Source organism: Trachypithecus francoisi, unplaced genomic scaffold (genome assembly GCF_009764315.1).
Source record: "Trachypithecus francoisi isolate TF-2019V2 unplaced genomic scaffold, Tfra_2.0 Lachesis_group8, whole genome shotgun sequence".
Lineage (NCBI taxonomy): Eukaryota > Metazoa > Chordata > Mammalia > Primates > Cercopithecidae > Trachypithecus > Trachypithecus francoisi.
In genome coordinates this window covers 103,797,857-103,822,979 of record NW_022681473.1, presented here as the reverse complement: position 1 = coordinate 103,822,979, position 25,123 = coordinate 103,797,857, and the positions used below count along the sequence as shown (strand labels likewise).

Here is a 25,123-nt window from a genome sequence, read left to right as displayed (position 1 = left end):
TCCAACTATCCCCGAGTCTACCGCTAGGCTGTTGAGCGGGCTCTCCCGCTCCGCCGGACGTGCAAAGCACGCATGCACTTCTCCCAGATTGTTTTGTCAATCCGGGGACCTGCATTCTTACTCTCCACTCCCGCACATCCCCCGTTCCCAAAGATCTATTCCTTCGGTGCAAGGTGAGTGACGGAAATTTGCAACGTCTGGTTCGCAGGCCAGATGCACTCGGTGTGCGGGACAGAGGACCCTCTAAGGGAGATTCTCCAGTCGCCGGTCTGATACAGCGATTGCTATAAACACGCCTAATAAAGGTATACAAGAAGCTAGACCCGCCCCCTGGAGCCCGAGTCCTCGCACGCCAGGCGCCCGGGAGAACACTTTTTCCTTGATCCGGGGAAAGCAAAACCGAATTTTAACATAAACATATTTGCATACGCCCCTCCCCTTGGCCCCGCCCCTAGGTGGCGCGGGCGCGCCGCCGAACGCCAGCGCCAGGGGGCGGGGTGGGGGAGGGGGCGAGGCCCTCGGAGAGCCGGGTTGGGCTCGCGGTGCTGTGATTGGTATACCCGGACTCCGCCTCCAGCGCATGTCATTAGCATATCATTAGCTGTCCGCTCGGGCTCCGTAGGCAGCCAACGCCGCCAGTCTGAGGCAGGTGCCCGACATGGCGAGTGCAGTGCTGCCGAGCGGATCCCAGTGTGCGGCGGCAGCGGCGGTGGCGGCGGCGGCGGCGGCGCCTCCCGGGCTCCGGCTCCGGCTTCTGCTGTTGCTCTTCTCCGCCGCGGCACTGATCCCCACAGGTAGGTGTGGGCACCGGCCGGTTGGCCCCTGAATCTCCCAAGGCACCCCAGTAGCCGTAGCCACAGAGGGGGGAAACGTTTCCATGACAACCTCCCCCCACTTCCTAAATCCGAAGCGGAGGGAGTGTAGAGAGGAAACTCAGGGCTGAGAGGGAAGGGGCTGAGGGGATCTGTGAGCCCCTTCTCCCCTGCCCGGCTGAGTGTGAATGAGAGTCCCCAGGGATGGCTGCACCCACACCTTCTCTACCCGGCTTTGCGCGGGGTGCAGCGTGGAGTGAGAATGGGGGGCCCGGGGGCTGTTAAACATGGGGCAAGGGGATGAACCGCAGACAACCTCAACCCTTCCGGACCCTTCTAAACTCGCCGTTGTCCCCGTAACTTGCAGGTCCTCCCACCTCCCAGGGCTGCCCATTCGCCCCCACCTCTCCAAAGGGCCCCCCCTAGTTCTCCATCCCCGAAGCCTCCCGGTGGCTGACTCCCAGCCGCCGGCGGCGTGATTTCTCCCCGGTCCCCAGGACATCCCCAGACTTCTCTTATCTCCCTTGCCCCTTCCCCCCACGCGCTCTGCCTTTCTCCCCTGTCTCCAAATTGCACGCCTCTCGTGTTTCCCTCCGGCGGATCGCAGCCCTCCGCCCGCTCGGCTCCGCTGCGGGTCTTTTTGGCCTGGCTCCAGGAGGGGAAAGTTCCCCGGCCCGGCCCCGCGGGGGGGGGGGGGGGGGGCGGCCGCTGTCGCCGCCTCTGCGGGAAGGCACTGGGAGCCTGCAGCCCGCCCGCCCCACAGCGTCCTCTGCCACGAGTGGGGACACGGGATTTCCCGGCTGCCCGTTCTTTCCGCGGCCCGAGGGTGGCGGAGGGGGCGTCGCGGCCTCTGCGGCCAAGCGGGCACCCTGCGGGCCTCCGCGCCCCCTGCGTGAAGAGCAGTCTTGGGAATTTGCCCAGGGGCGGCTCTGCACGCCCGGTGCCTTCCCTGAAGACGCCGAGCACTCGGCTGGAGCCCTATGTGTGGCTGCCCGTGTGCCGGGCGCGTTGGCGCGGTCGGGAAAGAAGAGGGCAGTGTTTGCTTTTGCTAACAAAAGGGAGCCGGAGCTCTTCCCCAGCGGAGAGGCCGGCCGTGCTGCACCCAGCCTCCCTTCCCGCCACCTCGCCGCGCTCGGCAGCCGCGCGGCGTCCCCTGGCCCCTGCTGCAGGCTCCAGGCGGGCGCCAGGGCCGAGTGGCACGGGGCCGCGGGGGCGAGCGGCGATGCAGGAGGGGATGCAGCAGGGCTCTGAGCCTGCAAAGCCCCTCCTTGCAGCTCCAGAGCTGCAGGACCCGGGAGCAACAAGTGGCGGAGGACGCCGAGAGCTCAGCCCCCACCTGCGGAGCCCCAGGCCCGGACGGGCACAGCGTTGGGGCCACCGTGGAGCTTCGGGGGCGCCTGTCCGCTTGGGCTGTGCCTTTTGTTTACACGCTAGAGGACACACAGTTATGTAAACACCGCAGGAGACACGCTGTAGGAGACGGGGGATGTGTGGGGGTGCTAGCTTGAGATTTGGGGGACGCCAGGTTGGCTGCTTGCCCCCAAATAGGCTTGGAAAGGAGCTCGGCTTGGGGAACCTATTGGGGGGCGTCTGGCAGCAGCGTCAATTCCAGCGCTGACGATTTTTTCTTCCATGCCACTGTCTCCGGGTGTTGTTTATGTATTTTTCCTCTGTGAATTCTTAATTTATGAGTTACGAGATAATTGGGTTCAGCCAATGCCGGTGTGGTTACAACTTCATTTCGGGTGATGCCTCTGACTGGATGGGTTCAATAAAATGTTCCTGAAAGAGATCCCTCGTGCTGCTGCATTGTAAAAAGCGCCAGTGTCAGTTAAACGTGAGCGTGAGTAAAGGCTCGGTAACTGGCGCATAATAGAGGCAACAATAGACTTGTATTGGCTGCACAAAAAAAAAAAGGGGGGGGTGGTGGGGGGAAAGCTGTGGTCGGGGATATTGCCTGTTGACTAAAAATGGGAGTCGTGCAATGACGCTTGGCAACGGAGTAGGATTAGATTATGCCTCCCCTGTCAAGACTGCTCATTGAAGGCATCGGCTAGTAGCAACGGTACTATATTTGTAACTATCTCGCGGTGAGAAGTTGCCTTCCCTGCGAGGGATATATGCTGACTTAGAAGCGGTCTGGAACTCAACCGTGCATGTCAAAGCTACATGAAAATTCTGTTGCCAGTTACCATGGAAGCAGCTTCTTGCTCTTGTGTACATCCCTGTTTGTATGCTGGTTATCAGATTGTGTTCAAATTAGAAAGTAATTGGGTTTGATTTGTAGTGAGGGGATGAGATGACTTTCTTAATTTTTTTCCTCTTAATGCATATATATTTCGTGGTGAGTTTGAGAGGAGGTCTTGGCTCATTGCGGGGTCCCATACCCCAAGGGTAAATTTCAGGTGGGCATTAAGGGACTTTTCCTCCTCAGTTCTGTTAGTTTAAGCTTTCTCAGAGGCCTCCAGTTCCCACTCCCAGGGTTAAAGAAACCTGTTGGTGCATCTAACTTCATTAGGCTTGTTTGATTTACATCCTTGCTGGGAAAGCGAATTAGGACCATCGTGCGTGGGTCCTGGTTCTGTTTTCTCCTGTAACAAGCCATCCATCCCCCGCAGAAAATCTCCTCTCATTTCTCCTGTGATGTTTGGATGAAATGGATGTTAATGAAATGCAGCAAAAATGGGTTTGCTTAAGCTCACTCCACAGTGTTAATCACGCCTGTTACGTTAAGGTGCATGCATGATGTTGTTTTTGTTCGCGAGTGAACCAGTAGCTGATCACCCGCCTCTTATCATTTTCAGGATTAGAGAAGATGGCTGGTGGGTGGGGGTTTTATGGTGGTGATGGGAAGGAGGGGGGCTGAGTTTTGCTTGCTATGGCCTGTTGAGGCTTGCAAACCCGGGATAGAGACTTTACCAAAGTGCCGCCCTGTCATTGTTGCCTTTCCCTGCATCAAATTGAATAGCCGCAGGAGGGACTTGCACTTGTCTGTGATAGATTTGATAAAATATCCCTCATTAATGCCACTTTATATTTACAGTGTGTCACTGGAGACGCACAAGGCTTCATTTAGTGACTTGTGTGACGAGACAAGCTTGCATTATTTGCCTGGGACGTTTTGGAGGAACAAGAGACCCATTGAGCAATCTTTTGAAATGAACAAATACGAAAAAGGGGGGAATAAAAGAGCAGGCAGTCCTCTGGAACAAAGAGCTTTATTCATATGGATGTTGTACATACTTTATCCAGTTTTCCCCAATGGCCCTCCTGGTAAAGGGGAGTGGGACAGGGAAGACGCCAACAGGCAGGACACTTTCATTTCCTCTCTCACTTCCTGACTTCATATTCTTATCGGAGTTGGTCCCCGGCTCACTGCCTGCTCGTCTCTCTCCACACTCTCTAAAATCCCAGAAGGTAACGGGTTCCTGGGTCTCAAAGAGAGATTGTGAAATCCTTTCTCCCAGCTCTAAATTTCAACAGAAGACAATGCTAGCTACCTGTTGAGGTTGATGTCGTTGGAGGATATATTGGTTGAAGGGAAAGAGATGTCACTTTTCTATGACATGTGTCAAGAAGTGGTTGATAGTGAATGTCAGATTGGTAAGATGTCTTGCAATTATAACATTAGCCTTACAATTAATTGGAAAGAAATGCTGTGAAAACCAACATCCGAAAATTATATTCTTACTGATGGTGCTCTTGGACTTTTTGGTGACTTTCTCGCACATCTGGTACATTTTAGTCTCATACATAAGTGAATTTTTATTATCCCTTGGCCTATATTGCTAAATGATTTTTTAGGCTTTAAAAATTGATAAGATTGCTATGAATATAAACTGTCTCATTCTCTTGGGGTTTCTGTACATGACGTTTTAATGCCTAATTGGTCACTTAGAATTTACATTTTAAAAATGATTGTGTGTGCGTGTGTGTATGTTTTTAGCAAAAGGTGCATTTTAATGTGGGGAATCTCTTAAATTGGGCCAAACTAATCAATACTATAATTTGAATGGAAATTTACCAGCAGATGAAGAAAATTCAAAATGAATTCAATTCAAAAAGGATTCAAATGCTGTCTATTTTTCTTGGGAAGAATAGTTCTGACCATTATGCTGGGCATTTTTAACTGAAAATCCAGCACAGAAAGGAGAAATCACACAGCGACATCTGTTGCAGAATTGAAAATTTGCTGCTTTGAGTTGGAAGCAATTAGTCCCATATAAGCACCTAATGATATCAGTGTGTGTGTGTGTGTGTGTGTATGTATAAGCACTGATACAATACATACATATACATATTTATGTATACATATATATGTACAGTATACAAAAACTTGCCCACATACAATATTCATATTCACATTAAAAATTATTTCATAGAAAATGTAACGTTTTGGGACTAAAGCTGTTTTTAGAAATACTACCTTTTGAGGAATTAGAGATTCTTATAATCATGGAATTTTGGGGAGGGGAAAGATATTAGAAATCATCTGGTGAAATCCCATTTTGAAGTAAAGTAGCCGAAGGCCAGGGAGGGAAGAACATTACTCTGCAGTTGAACTGAGGCTAGGTTAGCGACGGATCCTGGATGGGGACAGGTCCCTTGATGTCCAAGCAGTGGACCTTCTGTTCCGCCTCCTGGCAAGGATGCCTGGTCAGAGATACGGATCATGAATAGACACTATCTTGGCTAAAAATATTTTGTATTTTGAAGGCAGCAAGATTAATTGTTGCTCTAGGTAATAAACCCATGGATCAGAGGAGTGACCTCTGGGAAGAAAGGACCAGTTCTTGGTAATGTTGTCTTTGGTGTTGACAAATGATCCCGAAACCTCTGGAATTTATTTGGCAGCCGCAACAGAAATGTCATCCAAAGCACCTTCACAGGGGAGAAATCTGGATTTGTGTCATTGGAATAAGTCTGATACGCAAAAACTAGGCTTCGGAAGGCTCAGATTTAGATTTTTACAGTTTTTTATTTGTCTTTTCAAGGATTAATATTAGCAGTAGAACTGGTTCTGTATAACTAAGGAAAAAGGGAAATATTTTTAAGTCAAGAACAAGAACATAGCTTGATTTTCTTGCCAGGCGCTTGCCTCTTTTCATGAAGCCAAGAAAAAGCTGAGAATATTTTTTTGTTGTTTTTTAAAGAAAAAAATGTTTTATTTTTGAAGGATGACTTTTTTTTTTACATTGATCAGATTTTTCTTTCCCATTTTATTATGGAAAATTTAAAATATAAACAAAGTGGAAAGAATACCATATTTAACCATCATGCAAATCACCCAGTTTCAATAATTATCCACCCCTGGTCACTCTGTTCCCTCTGTGCATCCTCCTTTCCTCAGATTACTTTAAATAAATCCTGAATATCCCGTCATTTCTTCCATAATTACTTTTAGAATGATTTCTAAGATACAGCCCCTCTTTTTCCACTCCTCATCCCAGTATTATTATCTGACCGTACGCATAGTATTCTCACCTGGATGCACCGAATTTTTGCTTTACCTTACTGAGGAAGAGAGAATGAAGGTTTGTTGCAGTTGGTGAAAGCAGAGGCAGAGACCAGAGAAGCTAGAGCACGATTATTGCTTCCACTGAGGAGACCTTCTCATATGGTTTGGTTTATTTTGAGCAAGATTTTGTTTGGATCGGATAAGATGAGTTTTACTGTTGTGCAAATACAGTTGTGTAAATATGCAGTAATTGTAGCTAGTCCTTCAACTGTGGTATGTGCTGGAAAGCACCCTTGGCGAGACTGGCCATTTCCATTTGTTCCCGTAATGAATACCCTCCATGTGAGGACTTCTGTAGGAAAGGCTCATGTTAGTTTGATGACTGTGAGATATCCCATTCGTATATTTATCTTTAAAGGCCTCCATGGTATAAATACCTTTGCATTTTGTGGATATATTGCTTAAAATAAAAATGTCTCTTCCCATTGCGAACTGGCTAAGTGCGAATTTCAGCCTGCTATTCTGTAACTGAAGTGATCACAAAATGCCTTCTTTGGTGTGGGAAACTCATACATCAAGCTGTAAGTATGCGGGCCTTATTTTTGTGGGATGGTGGTGAAGGATGGTGGGGAGAGAAAACGTTACTACCTTTCCTTCTAAATATTTGCTCCATTGATTTAAAATGTGAATTTTTAATTTCAGCTAGAAATGTTGGAATGCTTCAGTGTTAATTTCTAAAAGTCTTTGGTTTTTCTGAAAATTGTTCCATTTTCTGAGGTTCATGAAATGTGAGGATTTTTTTTTTTTTTTGAGACTCTTCCTCAAAAATTTCATTAAATGTGGACTATAAATCTGAAGCATTTAATATTTGGTTTTTTTGTTTCCAGACAAACAGGGAATTATGCATGAGATGATTTTGAGGGGTCCGAATGGCCCTGGCCAGGTGAAAACCTGCCCCCTGCACTGTCCCCTCTGAGTTGACCAGGGCACAAGAAAAGCACAAAGGAATGCCTACATTCACGGTTTGGGGAGCGCCACCAAAATCAAATAAAAAGCCTTAGCTTGGAAACCATCAATGAAGGAAGGAACCCACTGGAATGTTTGTAATTACAAGTGGCACCTCCTTGTTTAAATTTCAGAAGCCACAGTTTCTTTTTCAGAGATTTAAATTGCAGGCTGTAGCCAGCAGCTGCTGTTGTGGTTAATGGGCAGTTTCTCTTTGAAGATCCTTCCAGTGCTGATTCTCAAAAGCTTTGGTGTAGTTGGCCTTGAACTAGGGTTAGAAAAAAGGGTGATGTAGGTATTAATACACATGCACAGCTCAGATGACGTGTGGCCTTTGTTATTACTCAAAGAAACTTGGTGTTAAGGTTGAGAAAAGCCCAGCACTGAGAAAAACCTGTTATGACTGACAGGTGTCTTGACTGAGGTGATTATCTTAAGGGAGATAAGGTGGGAGAAATTTTTTCTTTTAGTAGATGTTTTACTGGAATATAGACATTTGACCCAACATTTTGATCTAGGTATTTCAGAAATGTTAAATAGGCTTGAAATGAAAGTGCCGTGATATATATTTAAATGCTACTCAGTGTTTGAAGTTGATATTCCAGTGACATAGACTTTTAAAAATGCCTAGAATAAGTATCTGGCTCTTGGCAGACTTCCTTGGGAAGGTAGGTGCTCTGATTCCTCGTCGGCTGTCCAGCACTGGACTGCTGTGTCTAGTTGGAATTAAGTTATGCTGTCCCTAGAGGAGGTGGGAAGAATCTGCCTGAAAACAAAGGGTTCTCCAGTTCCCTGACTCCCATTGTCTGTGCCATATCTCCACTTGGCTGGGATTAACCTAAAAGTTAACGTTTAAAAAATTTGAACCTTTTTTATCTTTTTGCAGTAGGTATCAACTTTTCTCAAAGTCTCCATTATTACAAATGACACCATCGGCATCCTGGTCTCCAAGGCCCCTAAATTTGGAGTCTTTTTTCCCCTCCTTAGCTCTCCTGCTTGCACTGAAATAAAATGGGGCTGATTGTTTCTAAGTGACATTCTCTGGAAACATCAGTGCTCTCTCCAAACTGTGTTTTGCTAACAGGAGACTCCTAGTCAGTTCCTCCTACCTGAGTCCTCTGCTAGCTACTGCCATTCTAATTCTTTTCAGGACAGGATCTAACATTTCCCTTTCAGAAACCTAATCTCAAATTCTTACTTCTTGCATCAGATTCAGAGTGCACACTGTTTTGTCTTTAGGTTGTTCTTCCTCAATTGCTCTCCCACTCCCTCTCTAATTGCCCTCATTTCTTATTACTTTTCAGCTTAATCCTGATGGGACTGGAAGACTGATGATTCTCCAGTGAAACTGAGGAAGAAAGTGGTTCTGCCTATCAGCATTCAGCTGGTTACCTTTGCATAAAATACTCTCTTTATCTTCTTTCCCTTAGCTGTCTATCTTGGTTTGTAGGTGTAGGATGGCTGATTTCTCTTTGCCTACATTGAGAATAAACACTTTCCTTTTACATCTTTCATTTTAACTAACACATACTTACCTAAAATGTACCTCAACCCACACGTTTCTTTTTTGACTTCACAGGTCTATACATGATTATGTTTCTTGAGGCTAAGCCAAAATGTGTTGATATTATGGCCATGCTTTTCATGAAAATTTAAAACTTTAGATTGTTGAAAATGCATTGTCTTCATTTGGTAGTTTGCATTTGAATATGGGGATTTACTACAACATGAAAATGGGATAATTGACTAAACAAATTACAAGCTGTCAAAGTAAGACTTTCAGACAAAAAGTGAAGTCCTTTAGAAGTAGGAAGACTTTTTAAGGGTCACAGTCAGAGGGCCTCATGTGGAACTGCTGACTTGGGTGAATGAGATTGGCTCCTCTGAAGATGATCCAAGAGATACCACCACCTTAGAGGAGTATTTGGTGCTTGTATCTGGTGCGTGTAGTTACCTAGTTACTGGAAAACAATAAATAAATACAATAAAATAAAATAAATCCTAAAAAATCTACCCAGAGAAATGGAAGGGAAGTGCTTTAAAACCCAGGCCTTTACTAGCTAGCGTTTTCAACACGTTTGACTTTGGGAGCAGAGCTGCCTAACTAAACGACGTTACCACCGTCAGTCACTGCCAGGCCAGCGTCTGGGCAAGTCTAGGAATTTGGTTGCATTTTGCATTTTGGTAGATAACATAGAGGGTGGATTATCACTAGCTCAAGAAACAAAAAAATGAAACCTTTCTTTCTCAGTCTACATGCTAAATTTGTTATCGTAAGGATCTTTTCAAAGCCTTTATCTGGGAACAATTTCTGCCAGAGTTCTTCCCTTCCTTTTTTCCTGGCCTGGCACCCTTCCCTTCAGAGTTCAGTTCTTGCTAGTAGAAAAAGGCTAGGCGGCATGATAATACAGTGATTTAAAAAGTTGATTATCTTGAAGTATTTTGGGACAGTTTTGGGGAATAGGTTGTATGTCAAACTGGTATTTATTTATTTGGCTCTTTGCTGAATATGCTTGTATAAATCCAGTCTCCTAGATGTTACAAGGCATCCCATTGATTTCTTCTTTCGAATTAAAAAGGAGCATTGCTTCATTTTTCTTGCAGAAACCCTTATTTAAACAATGAAAACTTCAAAGATAGGGAGAAAAAAACCAAGTTAATTTAGTACTAAATTACTGCTCAAATGGTTTTATCTTTTAAAAGGTTCAAGTAGAGATTAGCTTAAATAACACTGAATTTCACTTTTCCTTGTGCGTACATATCTTGTGAGCAGACTTCATTGTGAAGAGCCCTCTGTCTTCTTTAGTTTTGTTAGTAATCACATAATTGTTAGTTGCTGTTTATTTCCCTTTCCTGAAGCAAATCTCTCCATCTCTGGGCCAGGTTTGCAAGGGTAATACCCAGTTAAGGTTACAGGATAGTAAAACCAAGTACTTTAATCAAACTGCTTACTTTACAAGATGGCAAAAATAAAATAAAATAATATATATGAACACTCTTAAGTAGGAAGTGTTTTCTACCTATTTACCTATCTCTGTTTATCAATCACTTTTATTAAAACAGCAATACCTAGAGGTGGGTGTTATATCTCTGGCTACAGCTAATAATAATAACTTTTGTAAATCTTACACATGTTAGGGAATACTGAAAAAAATACTGTGTAAAAAGGATTAATTCAGGATGTACTCAGTCATCTCTAAGGTGAAACTGAAGAATACTGTGACAGCAAGATCCCACCTGGAGTTGAATGTTTTTTTGATAAGTGAATGGAATTATCTTGTAATCTTAGAGAAACTGACAATGATTATAATCTCTGATTGCTGGGTCTTCTAACACAGAAAGGACATTATTGTTTTATTCAGTTTTCTATATTTTATATATATGTTTAATAAAGAAATGGTGTTTCTGTAGCTAACCCATAAGACATTTGGTAGAAAAATGAACATTGAATAATGACTTTAAAATTGAGTATCTGCTTTTATATCAGGCACTGTGTTAGGTTCATCTTTGTCTTTCAGAAGGTTCTAGTCTATTTTTCCCTCAACCTTGATTTCAAAAAATTTCAAAACCACAGGCAACTTGAAAGAAGAGTACAATGAATACTTGTATTAACTTTACCTAGATCCATCAACTGTTAACATTTTCCCCATTTGCTTTCTCTCTCTCTTCTACATAATGTATACACTCATACTCATCTTTTTTCTTCCCTAAGCCACATGAAAGCACATTGCATCATGATGAATACTTCAGCATGTAGCTCCTAAGAATAAAGACATTTTCCTGGGCACATGCAATACCATTATTACATTAAAATTATCTAGTCCGTGTTCAAATTTCCCCAATTACTTTGTTCTCTCTGCTGCAGAATCTATCAGAGATCACACACTGCATATGGTCTCTAGTCTCTTTTAATCTAGAACCATTACCCTGCTTGCCACCTGTTTTTTCTTTAAGGAGTTTTTAAGGGGTATCTTTTATGGCATTGACATTTTGATGAATCCACCTGCTGTTTTGTAGAATGTTCTGCAGTTCTACAAATTGTTTGATCATTTCCTCATGGTTCAGTTCAGATTAAACATCTTTTGCAAGAACCCTGCATAGCTGATACTGCCAACTTTCTTGTAACACTGCCTCAAGAGGGACATAATATCAGATTGCCCTATTACTAGTTTGATCCCTTGGTTCAAGATATATATTTAGTTACTGAATGTAGGTGAATTTATAGAGTTCTCCATATTTGTCCCTTTATAATTCATAAGTAACCTTGTGCATATACATCTTGTGAACAAACTTCGTTGTGAAGAGCCCTCTGTCTTCCTTAGTTTCAAGCCTGAAGATCTTGTTCTCTAATGGCGCTTTACTTAATGAATTGAGCAGCATTGATAAACCTTGTCTGAATCAAATATTATGTCAGTGGTTACAGAACTGTGATTTTCTAATTCTCTTATTCCTCTACTTGGGTAGAGGCATTTCTGAATAAAGAGGAGCTTGCCTTCCCTACTCTTCTCTCTCTCTTTTTATTTATTTATTTTTTTTAAAGAAAATTACAATGGGTTTAGTGTGGTGTGATTTGGCCAGTGGGAACCCCTTCAGAGTGGCTCCTGTATCCTTTTAATATATTCTCATTAATTTTTAAGCTCTTTTGTATTTCATGTCACAAGAAGATATCTGTGTTTACATTGTATTTTCCCTGCGCCCATACCTGGAATCAGTTATTTCTCCAAGGAGTCCTGATTCCTTTTAGTCAAAGAATGATATTTAGATAGCGGATATCTAAGAATTGTGCTCATTGCTACCGACTTGTCATTGCTTCTAAACTTTTCAGTGAGGAAACAAGCATATGTGTGTGTGTGTGTGTGTGTGTGTGCACGCGCGTATAAAATATCCTTTGTCTCAAAAAAAGTTATATGTGAATTTTCAGCTGCATGGGGTATGGGCCCTGTGTTCAAGGGTCAACTGTGTGAGTGTATTTTAAAAATATTTATTCATTTAAATCACAATGTCATGCTAATACATTCAATTCCAGCCTAACGTCCCAGGGTACTTTCTCTCCATCTCCTATTCCTTATTTGTGTTTTCTTTCTCCCATGGTGAAAACTCTGTTTCCCAGTGACAGCAACGTCTTTTTAGTACAAAATAGTTTTGGAATTACTCCACCAAGACCATTGTAGACAGCAAATCTACCGAGTAAAGCGTGGGATTTTTTTTTTTTTTTTTTTTTTTGAGACGGAGTCTTGCTCTGTTGCCCAGGCTGGAGTGCAGTGGCACGATCTCGGCTCACTGCAAGCAAGCACAGGATTTTTTGCCATTCTTTCTGTCTTTAAAATAGATCCCACTGAGGGTAGATGAGTACCATGTTCACAAATTTACAGATTAGTTGTGTGTGTGTGTGTGTGTATCAATAGATATATAGTTAGGATCATTTATTTCTGTTTATATTCTGTTTTAATTTCTTCCCTATCATTGCTGATTTATAATTTAAACATATAAATCATTAACGTGGCTCAAAATCAAAACTATCTGTTCTCATTTCATTCCCTGTGTTTTTTGTCCCGTTCCCACCCAACTTCCTATAGTTGCCAATTTCATACATTTCTTGTATATTTTTTCAATTTTTCCTTTTGAAAATATAATGAGTAGTGTTCTATTCTTTTAAACTTTCACACAGCCTGTGTTAATATCTGCCTATAGTATGTATTCTTATTTGACAAATCCTAGGTTCTCGTATTTGTTATGATGACCTTCCTCCTCATTTGGCTGTATTTTGCTTTAGAAGCCTTTTGTTTTTATTTATTTATTTTTATTTACTTTAAGTTCTAGGGTACGTGTGCACAACGTGCAGGTTTGTTACATAGGTATACATGTGCCATGTTGGTTTGCTGTACCCATTAACTTGTCATTTACATTAGGTATTTCTCCTAATGCTATCCCTTCCCCTGTCCCCCACCCCACAACAGATGTGTGACGTTCCCCGCCTCATGTCCAAATGTTCTGATTGTTCATTTCACACCTATGAGTGAGAACATGCAGTGTTTGGTTTTCTGTCCTTGTGATGGTTTGCTCCAAATGATGGTTTCCAGCTTCATCCATGTCCCTGCAAAGGACGTGATCTCATCTTTTTTAATGGCTGCATAGTATTCCATGGTATATATGTGCCACATTTTCTTAATCTAGTCTACCATTGATGGACATTTGGGTTGGTTCCAAGTTTTATTCCAAGTTTGGGTTGGTTCCAAGTTACTATTTTCACTTTTCTCCCATTTCTTCCTTCCAAGTTCATAGTTTTACTTGGATAGTGGAAAGAATTCATTTTTTTCTTTTAATTCATCAAGTTACTTGCAAGAAAATAAGGACTGCCCTTTTCTTACAATATAATGTGTGTCTCTGAAATTTAATAACCATGACTTACCTTGCTTCTGATCAGCTTTTTTTAAGCCTTCTTGTCATCCAATAAGTTGGCAAATAAATGTCTCAAACCCCAATTCTTCCCACTTTTCTTTTTAAATTGCAGTATAATGTACTTTTAAGTGCACAGCCAGGATGTCTTTTGCATTTAAACTTCAGACTGTGTTCTAAAAGTGGTTCTTGGACATCTCAGTCCAGATGTTCCAGTTTTCTCAAATAATATGAATGACAAAACAGCAATTATATTTAGTGTCTGTATTCATGATCTCATTTAATCCTCACTGTCACCCTATAGTTACTACCGTTGCCCCATTTTACAGAAGAGGAAGAGGAGAGGACAGTAATAGGTCCCTCATCCAAGAAACACAAATGGTAAGTATCAGAACCAGGATCTGAACTATATCTATGTTCAAAACTCATAGTTTTAAACACTGAACTGTATTTTCCTAAAATTCAAGATGTCTAAAACTGAACTTCACATCTGTTCTGGCCGTGCATGGTGGCTCTCGCCTATAATCCCAGCGCTTTGGGAGGCTGAGGCAGGTGGGTCACAAGGTCAGGAGTTCGGGACCAGCCTGGCCAATATGGTGAAACCCTATCTCTACTGAAAAATACAAAAATTAGCCGGGCGTGGTGGTGGGCGCCTGTAGTCCCAGCTACTCGGGAGGCTGAGGCAGGCAAATCGCTTCAACTTGGGAGGCGGAGGTTGCAGTGAGCTGAGATCGCACCACTGCACTCCAGCCTGGGCGGCAGTCTCAAAAACAAAACAAAACAAAACAAAACCAAAATCTGTTCTTCCCACATCTCCGTCTATTCCATGTTTCCTATCCTGATGAAGGGTACCACCATCCATCCAATGAGTTAAATAAACCTAGGAGTCCTCATAGAGAATTCCCTCCTTTCCTGTCATTTCCCCCTGTATTAGCTCTAGGTCCTGCCTGTCTTCATTTTACAGATGAGGGAAGTAGACCTACATGGTTTAACAGCCTCTTAATTGTTTCATTTACTGCTAGCCTCATTCCTTGTAATGCATGCTTAATACTGCTTCTGGAAGAATCTTCCTAAAATACACTGTAGATGTCACTTTCTTGCTCAAAACTTTAAATGTTTTTCTTGGCACCTTAAAGGTGAGGCTTACCCTCTTTCAGTGTGTCCTGCAGTGTCCTTCATGCTTGGCCTCTACCTCTCAAGCTCATTTCTTGCCGGCTTTCCACACCATTGTTCTTGCTTTAGGACTACCAGAGTAAATGTGTCCTAGATGCACCACACTCTCCCATGCCTCTCTGCTTTTTATATGCTACCTCCCCTACCTGAAGCACCTTCATCTATATGGCTAGTTCCTACGTGTCTCTCAGGATTCACCTCAAGCACTGCATTCTGCAAGGAAACTTTTGTGATTACTCAGGCTGGTTAGGTATCCTTTCTTTGAACCCTTCTTCTGTACTTCCCTAAGGGCTACTCCTAACTTATCTTCTTCCTTCCTATCAAACAAACTTCTCTGAATGGCCTGAGTCTCTTCTATGTGCCTGCTACACATTTTGCCCAACTTGTTTCCACGGAAAGAAATGTCCTATCCTCATACTTTCCATGTAGGCATATTTAAATCCCATGCATATGTAAAGACAGAAGTCCAGTGTTTTTAGGTCTTACATAATTTCCCAGCTTGAGTATGTTTTCCTTTCAACTTCTATTACAACTTCTCTAACTATTTCATGACATTTAACATTTTTTATACAATTTGATTTCTAATATGTGTATATCCTATCCTTTTCATTTGTTATAAATACTGATTGTTGGGATACAGAATATGCCAAGGCCTTAGTGTCTATGAATTTAATTTAGTGGTGGTCTTATTATCAGCTTTTTTAGGGCTATAATTCTTAGTTGAAGTTGTTTGTTCTCCCATAATGAATGAAGAGCTATCAACGTGCCTGACTCTTTTGTATCTTGAAGGAGTGACTTCTAGTGTGTTTGTTCATACTTGGCTGTTGGGCAATCATTAGAGAGATTTAGTCTAGCAGCCCAGATAAGAGAATCTCTTTCCATTTATTTAATCACTTCACAGTCCTGGGATACCTGGAATTTGAGTCATTGCTGAGGCTATATCGTCACTTTAGAGTTGAAGCAACAAACCAAGAAACTTATCTCTGAGGTCATCTGTTCCTCTTCACCTCAGCTTTCATGAGAAGCTTGTCTTAAAACTGAGATATATATATTCTTAGAAGAGGCATGGTGAACATAGGGAAATTTAAACCTCAGGGTAACAGTTTTCCTTTTACAGTAATAAAGATGTATGTGGAGTCAGTGGCTACAGGATCAAAAAATAGATCACAGTAATCGGATCAAACCTGAGAAATGGCTTGTTGCTGTGTTTAAAAAAATGACATGGGTGAGGCAGTCTGTTCTGTGGTGATGCCTCCACTGTTTGTGTGACTATACAGTCAGTGTGAAATAGGACTGGAAAAGTTAAGCTTATAAAGTTAATTGCCTACAACTGATCTAGCTTTAAACAGAAAGTAGGTTCCCTTTTGGTCTTGTGTGGAAGAGGGGAGAGATTTCATGTGTAGGCAGAGAGAGTATGTGTTTGCTAACATTACCTTTTAATTTAGGAGAAGTTTGGAGTTTGTTCTTTCCTGTGAATATAGAGGTGGAACCACTCTAACCAGAGTTTATTACTGTATTATTTTTTAAATGCATTTGTAACACTGATAGATCTGTGACCTTGTGAAGGAGTTTTTGAGAGGAGAGGGTGGCAAGCCCTTTTTCTCACTGTCATGAGTGATGCCTACTCAATAACTCTAACTTCCTGACAGTATTGGGAGGTGGAGGAGGGCCTCTCATAACTTGTTGTATGGCTTAGTTCTTAAGTGTTCCCTTCATAGTCACATCCATCCATTTAGACTTCCCTTTTCTCTGCCTAAGGCTTGCATCCAGCCTAGTCTGTGTTTGGTACTTTAAAGGCTTTGAATTATGGAGAACGGTAGTATTTTATCGATGCTTCCCTTGTAGCTGTATAGCTCTACATTGTCTTAGGTTACACAGCTTGCATTTCTTAGGCATTGTGAATGGATTCTTGCAATTAGTTGAAGTTTTGAGAGGAATGCTATGTCTTCCTTGATTTCTACCAAATGCCATATTCTCTTTCTTGGTAGATTTTTTTTTTTTTTTTTCAGGGATTGCCTTTTAAAGACCTTTTAAGTTAGAGGCATTAACCTTTCTTTCCACCATGTCTCTCAGCAGATATATATTTTTCGGCATGACCTAATGTCAAGTAAATAATGATTTGATGGCAATATTCAAGAAAAATTATATCTTTGAAATACACATTTTTGTTAGTGTCTTAATGTATAGTGTATGATTGGTATTATCTAAGAAGAAGAAAAGATTAATCAATTTCTTCTAGAATTAGGTGGCTAATGCTTCAAGCATCCTATTTAAAAACAATTACATGTAGGTCCTGTCGGCTGGATTGCTTAATTTCATTATTCTGGTCATTTGCATGAAAACAAGTTGATGATTCTTTAAATAACCACTGTTCAGTTTTCTTTTCCTTTTGAATTATTATTCCTCAAATATTATATTCCATTCATGCAACAGCATGAATCAGATCTAGAAAGTTAGAATTTCAGACTAAGGTAGTAGCAGAATTTTTTTCACCTTTTTTAAACTAAAAATGATCTCCCATTTTCATATTAATTTACCTGTGATTACATCTCTTTATCCTTGTTTCACAAGGTGAGTGCATAGAGTTATGTTTTAATGGAATATTTTTCAAGGTCTTGGGATTTTTTAAAATGAGGTCATCACCTTCAAGATTTTGACCTGAACTTTTCATGAACTAAAGGAGCAAGAAAAGGATAAATTTTTTAAAAATATGAATATCTAATGTACTTATAATGGAATAACTGATCGAAGTTAAATTCATTTGATAACATTTATCTGGTGCTAGTTGCCAAAGCACTCTACCATTTCAACAAGAGAAACTCCATGTTTATATAGTGGATCTCCCCCATAAGACTCTCTTTGAAAACAGTGTTTTACTTTTTTAAAAAAAGGTTTAAAAACCACTGGCCTTAACAGAATGAGTCTTTCAAGTTCCAAACAACAAGGCTGGAGCAAATGAAGCCTGGCTTACTGGGAGAGCACATCAGGGCTAAGGCCAAAGTCATAGGCAGTATCAAAGAATAGCTATTTGCCTGACCTTTCCTCTGTTTGTATTCTTGTTGGGGTTCTGGAAGGTGTGGTTGTGGCCACAGCAGAGAACTGGTTCAGGAGCTGAGATTTCCGATCACGGGCACCTCTGTCTTTCCATTAGAGGGATATAAAGGAGGGAGCTAGCCTGGAGTTGGGATGCCTAGAAGGCTTTCCATTTAAACAAAGTCTTGAAAATATGGGAATGATTGCTATTGAGAAAGAGGTGAGAAGGAAGGGCATTCCATGTTGAGGAGAACCATGTGAATAAACGCTTACAGGTAGGAAAATTAAAATGGCTAGTGAGAGATGAGATAAGAAACAGATAGTTTGGGGCCAGATTGTGGAAAAACTTTGAATGTCAGGTTTAAATTAAATTCAAGGCCAGGTACTATGACTCATGCCTATAATCCCAGCACTTTGGGAGGCCTAGGTGGGAGGATTGCTTGAGCCCAGGAGCTTGAGACCAGCCTGGGCAACATAGTGAGATGCCGTCTCTACAAGAAATTTTTAAAAATGCCTAATGGTGTACAACTATAGTCCTAGTTACTTGGGGGGCTGAGGTGGGAGGACTGCTTGAACCTGGGAGGTGGGGGCTATAGTGAGCTGTGATTGCACCACTGCACTCTAGCCTAGGCAACAGAGTGAGACCCTGTCTCAAAAAATAAATACATAAACAAATAAATAAATAAATTCAAGAGGTCACTGGGGAGTCTTAAATTTTTTGAACAGTGAAGTAACATCAGGTTGATTCTTTAGGAATATGAATCCTACAATGATAAGAAATTGAGAGGTTAATGAGTCCTACAATGATTAGAAATTGAGAGGATCTTCCATTAGAAATGGAAAGATTGGTTAGGGGTATAATAGTTCAAGTAAGACAACAAAAAGTTGAATTAGGGCAGTGAAGGAAGAATAGGAGGTAGAATGGAGCCTCCATTGATGTCTGACTGGAGAATGGGGATTGAGGGAAAACAAATAATAGAAATGAAGATGTGCTTTGATTTTGGACTTCAGTGACTAAGAGAATGGCTACTCTAATGAACAAAAATGTAAATGTTATGTGTGGGTTTAGTAAGGGAATGCAATGAACTTGGATTTGGATGTGTTAAACTTGAGGAATCACTGGAACATTCAGGTAGAAATGTTTAGAAAGCAGTTTGAAATAAGAGTTTAGTAGAAAGGTTGAGAGTAGCGCTACAGATACAGATTTGAAAGTCATCTGCAAAGAGATGTGTCTTAGTTGTTCTCACACTGCTGGTAAAGACACACCTGAGACTGGGTAGTTTATATAAAGAAAAAGAGGTTTAATGGATTCCATGTGGCTGGGGAGGCCTCACAATCATGGCAGAAGACAAAAGGCACATCTTACATTGCAGCAGAGAAGAGATAGAATGAGAGCCAAGTGAAAGGGGTTTCCCCTTGTAAACCACCAGATTTTGTGAGACTTACTCACTGACAAGCAAACAGTATGGGGGAAACCGTCCCCATGATTCAATTGTCTCCCACCAGGTCCCTCCCACAACACATGGGAATTATGGTAACTATAGTTCAAGATGAAATTTTGGGTGGCGACACAGCCAAACCATATCAAGATGATAGCAAAAGTTTTACATTATGCTTTTATTCAGTTACTTGTTCCATGCACATTTATTGAAAGACCCAGTGTGTGCCAATCATTGTATTAGGTGCTGAAGACAGGCAAAAGTGTATGAGAGATCCTTAAGGGGTGCTGCAGAGAGGTCGAATCTTAAGGAAGGTGTGTTGGTAACGAGATAAAGAGCCTGTGATGAATGCCCAAAAAGGACTAGTCAGAGGACTGGAAGTTAAAGTTGTGGAAGAAGGAGGGAGTCAGTACCAGGTGGAAGATGGTCAGGATTGGTGTGGGGTGAAAGCCTGTTAACCAAGGTGCAGAAGAGTCATTGAAGGTGAGAGTATTGTCTTGAAAGTGAATGAACTCTGGGGAGGAGGTTATTTAAGCAAATGGATTCGACTTAAAGTGATTTAGCCAGTCACAAAGCTAGGATATGGCAACACCAGAACCAGATTCCAGGTGTTTGGTTTTTTTTTTTTTGAGACGGAGTCTCGCTCTGTTGCCGAGGCTGGAGTGCAGTGGTGCAATCTCGGCTCACTGCAAGCTCTGCCTCCCGGTTCCACGCCATTCTCCTGCCTCAACCTCCTGAGTAGCTGGGACTACAGGCGCCCACCACCTTGCCCGGCTAATTTTTTGTATTTTTAGTAGAGATGGGGTTTCACCATGTTAGCCAGGATGGTCTCGATCTCCTGACCTCGTGATCTGCCCGCCTTGACCTCCCAAAGTGCTGGGATTACAGGCATGAGCCACCGCGCCTGGCCCAAGTTTTTATATTGGAGTCCATTTCTCTCTGTAGCATACCAGTATGCCAAATTGTGTCTTTACCATGGTATAGGGAACCAGAGAGAACCAGTTCAGCCTGTCCATATTACTTAAAATGTTTAATTAAGATACTTGAAGTTGTTGAATACAGAGAAAATTAATAAACCTCACAACTATCCTTGTATTTCACGTGATCCGTGGCAGCTTTGTCAGGCTTAAGCATGGAGGGAGGATAGATGGAAGCTGTTTTTCTGGACATGTGCTGCTTTTAACAAGTACCACCAGAGAACAAAAACAAATCCTAGTGTAGCACAGGGAGCACTTTTCGGATGGCAGGAAGAATCTAGGTCAGCTTAATGGCAACTTCTATTCTTTAGGTAGATTAATGTTTGCCCCCTGGTTTTCAGCATGCTCTAGGACATCCAGAAAGACTGTGCATGGTTCCTTAGCACATATTAGTTAGTAGGGGGTCATGAATGAAATTGATATGTGGGAGCCTTTTGATTTACAGTTGAGTAGAGACAGTGTAGCTCAGGCCTAATGTGGAAACATGCTGAGTTGTAGTCTGCATTTTCTTAACTCCTTTATGTAAAGGACACATCCTTGTGGACATTTTGCATATTACCTTTAGGAGATGACTGATCTCTTATGGGTAGGATGACCAAAAAGTGCTCAGTTGATCAGTAGAGCTCTGGAACCTGGGCTGGCTAGTCTGGCATCCTTTTTCTGGCTATGCCTCCAGTGCTGTCTAATAGAACTTTTGTGATGATGGAAATAGTTCGTATCTGTGCTGTTCAGTATAGTAACCACTGGTCACATGTGACTACTTAGTATCTGAAATGTGGCTAGTGTGACTAAGGGGCTGAATTTTTAATCTTGTTTAATTAAATTAATTCATAGGTAAGTAGCCATGTGTGGTTATCGGCTACCGTATAGGCAGCATAGCTCTAGACTAAAAACCATTTAAAAAGCCAAATTCTCATGCTCATCGGTATTTTTAACTAGTGAGAGGAGGTTGGAAGAGGGTTGAGTTATGTTGATATTCACTCTAAATTTAGTAGGTTTTTATTGAACATTGGACTGAGTTATTGTGGGCTTGTGAATTTTTCTTGACTCTCCTCTTGCTTTTCATGTCTAAAAGCCTTTGGAATATCTTAATAGTGGTTTCCTCATTTGAAGAATTATCCCTTTTGGCCTTAGATGGGTGTAGCTCATCTAGTGCATAGATTAATAGTTCTAGCTTTGTCCTTAGGAAGCTAAATCTTGAAGGTTACTGTTACATGACTCTACTGCCATATGCCAATTCACATTGTTATTTTTGTGTGTGTGTGATGCTGAAAGTGAGTGAAATGTGAAAAAAAAATTATTCATTTTAAATAGTTTTGACTGCCAGGTTAAAGCGACTCTTAAGCAGAGCTTCATGAGGTCTGGCCATAGTAACTGCTTTTAACTTGATTTAAAGTTCTTAAACATTCTGAATTGCTTCACCTAATCTTTTTATACTGAACATACAATTTTCAGGCTCTTTTTTATTTTCAAATCCATAACTGACAGCTGTTCAACACCTCATTCAAATAGTTTTAAGAGTTTTAGAGAAAAGTTGGGACAGACTGGATTTACTGACATCAGTTGGATTGAGATATTGTGGATTTAAAGATGATAGAAGGAGAGGGAAAAGTATGAAATAATTATTCCGTGTTCGCTGCTTGCCCAATGACAGTGATTTGAAGCCTAATAACTAACAAAACTGAGAGGTGGCAGGACGTTTGAATTAACTTCCAAATCTTAATACAGGGAATGAGTATTTTCTTTGAAAACAAAATTTTCATGTGTAGTCCTATTCGTTTTATTATATTTTAAAAAATATTAATGCACAGAAATGCATATATGCCACAACTTCACTACAGCCTTTTTCTTGACCTATATCTTCCAGATTCTGTGAGATTGTCAGCTCCTTAAAGGCGCTGACTCTTTAGGGGACTCCATGATGTCTAGTGCACAGCAAGTATTTTCCAAGCGGAATTAACCATCTTATAAGAGAAACATGGTTATAAGGTCTTCCACCTCTACTTCCAATGACAAATGAAATCATCTTGTGACTCAACTCATGAAGGCTTTGGGCTACAGTGAATATAGAGAAGCTTCAGGAAATACTGTTTAAGAGTGAAAATTAATGTGACTAAATTTTGTCCTCATCCTTCTGAGAAAATGCATTCATGTCTGTGTGCGTGGGTAAGTGTGTGTGTTTGTGTGTATGTGTGTATCACCTACTATGTGCTAGACACTGGTAAGCACTAGGTTTACAAAGATGAATTATATAGGCTCTCTTCCCTCAAGGAACTTATATTTTAGATTTTTTTTTTTTTCAGGACACAGTAAAAATAACAATACTATGTGCCAAGAAGCATAATAGATATAGTTTGGGAGTGCTGTGGAAGCATAGAAGAAGAATGTCTAACTCAATATGGAGACTTAGAGTCAGGAAAGACCTCTGGGGGTCACTTGAGTTGAGTCTTGAAAGCTAGGTAGGAGATAGCCAGATAGACGGTATTAGAGGAGTTTTTCCAGGTAGAGAGATAATGGGCGGAAAGACAAAAGCATGGGGGATTCTGGGAACTGCAGATAGTATGCTATGACTGAGGAGAATGGCCTTTGAAGCAGCACCAAAATGTGAAGCTGGAGAACGTACACAATTGTCAAATCATACAGGACCAACTTGGTAATAATGAGAAGTCTGGGCTTTATTCCATGGAGAATGTCAATGAGGGGAACAGGAAGGGTACAGAATGAATCTGGAGGATTAGAGACCTCAGCTAGGAGAGCAGTTAGGGAGCAGCTGTGGAAGGCCAGCTGAAATTTTGAGGGCCAGAACCCAGGTACTTGCTATGCAGCTTGGGAGGAAGTTGGTTTCAGGGTATGTTTAGGAAAGTAGAATTTCATAACTGAGGGAGAGAGTGGGAAGAGGAGGAGTCTAGGTTAATGGTCAGGTTCTGGCTTGGCTGCCTAAGTAGGTGATGGGTGTAGTAACTAAGATAGGAAGTTTAGAAGGTAGACAGTGATGGGGTTAAGGAGGATGTGCTTGACTGTGCAGAGGTTGAGTTGGAGGCACATTCAGCACTCTGTGGCACTCATTTGGAGACATGGCCATGGATGAGATCTCCTAAGAAGAATGTATAACGAAAGAGGAAGAGAAGCTAAGGACAGAATGTCAGGAACGTCAACAATTAAAGGTATGCAGAACAAGATCAACTAGTGAGAGGAGTGAAGAAGTGGCTGTCTGAGACTTTGAGGAAAGCCAGGAAAGCCTTTTGTTTTGGCGTCTAAGAAGATGAGTGAGCCAGTATCAAATGCTATAGGGAGGTCAAATAAGATAAGGGAGGCCATCATGGCTGTAGCACTTAGGTATTCATAGGGGCCCTCTGCCTTACAATTTCAGTGCGGCAGTGAGTGTGGAAACCAGATGGCAGTGCGTGGAGCAAATGGAAGTGCAAAATAGGAAGCACGACTGTAGACACGTGTTTTAAGAGGCTTGACTGGTGAAAGTAAGGTGAGGGAGAAGGGGACTGGAAATAAGGAGATGTAGAACTTAGATGAATTTTAAAGTATGTATTTTTTTGAATTAGGTGTGAGAAGGTTTATATATATCATAAAATAAGAGATATTACAGAGGGAGATGAAAAATAGGGACGTGAGAGTTGATCACTGACCATCAAGGGCCATGATGAGGCTCAGGAGGAGGCATTTGCTGAGAGGAGTGGGGTGAAGAGACCATCGTTTTCTTCTGAGGTGGAGATAATGGGCAAGGCTTTAAGAAGGAGGGTGGGTGTAGATAAGATTGCACCCCACAAGGCTGAGGACCAGAGGGAGGGAGAACCTTCTTGGGAAAGTAGGATCCCATGCTAAACCTGTTGATGGTGAGATGGAGCTGTGCAGGGTGAGAAACTGGGAAGGTTTGAAATATTCTCCCTCCTGGGGAGCTCAGAAATTCTAGGGAGCACCCAGCTGAGGCTGGAAACGTCACGTTGTAGTGACCCAAGGCCGCTTGGGTGTTGATTGTCCTTGTCTGAGCAGCAGACTGAATGTCACTCTTCCCAGAGACCCTTCTGAGATGTCCTTGATATCTTCCTTCCCTTTCAGAGGGAAGGCAGGTCACTGTATCATGGAAATTTAGAGCTGAAGGGGACTTCAGAAATCACACAGAACTCCCTCATCTTGTAAATGAGGAGATCAGCTCAAAAAAGTGAATGACTTATTCAAGTGGATCCAAGGCCAGGGCTAAGCCCAGGCCTGACTTGCAGCTCAGGGTTTTCTTTGTTGTTCCCTTGCTACTTCCTTGATAAGGATCATTAGTAAATCCCACTCATTATAAATGCTCTCTGTTTCCCATTTTGTACACTGGGAACTCTGCACCATTGTCTTTCTCTTCCAGTTTTTTGTTTTGTTTTGTTTTTCTTCTTTGCCTAGTTCAAGCAAGTATAACAGTATTCTAGGATGCTAAAAATACTTTATAATTTTAAAGATAAGTAGATTTATTCACACATTTTAAAATTCTTTTATTCCATATTTCAAGAGGATTTACTAGGTGGCAGGAGTTGTGGTGATGCCACAGCAAAGAATTTCCATATCTGTCCTGTTGTCTGTTGAGAATTGATTATATTAATATTCACTCCATCTAGAGTAGCAAGGTTAATATTGGTAACTTGTGAATGCTTCTTTGGGATCTGCCATCCATGTCCTTAGCCTAGACAAGGACTAAGAAGCAGATAATAGAATGTCTGTTGGATAAACACAGATTTGGTAGGAGTGATTTAGTTTGGAGCAGGGGAACCTTAATTAATTATCACTGTTTATAATACATTTTTCTCCTTTGTTTCCAAGAGTGAGAATAGTTCAGCA

The 25,123-nt window shown here is 41.8% G+C and overlaps 1 protein-coding gene across 6 annotated transcripts in view; it reads left to right on the top strand.

Annotated features, from left to right (window-relative positions):
* Window positions 1-480: 480 nt before the first annotated feature.
* The window catches only part of CADM1 (cell adhesion molecule 1), a 336,635-nt gene continuing 311,992 nt past the window's right edge, over window positions 481-25,123 (top strand). For all 6 annotated transcript variants that reach the window (XM_033207453.1, XM_033207452.1, XM_033207450.1 and 3 more), the window contains exon 1: window positions 481-794. In XM_033207453.1, the coding sequence (XP_033063344.1) occupies window positions 659-794 (136 nt within the window). In that variant the 5' untranslated portion in view covers window positions 481-658. The remainder of the gene's footprint in view (window positions 795-25,123) is intronic.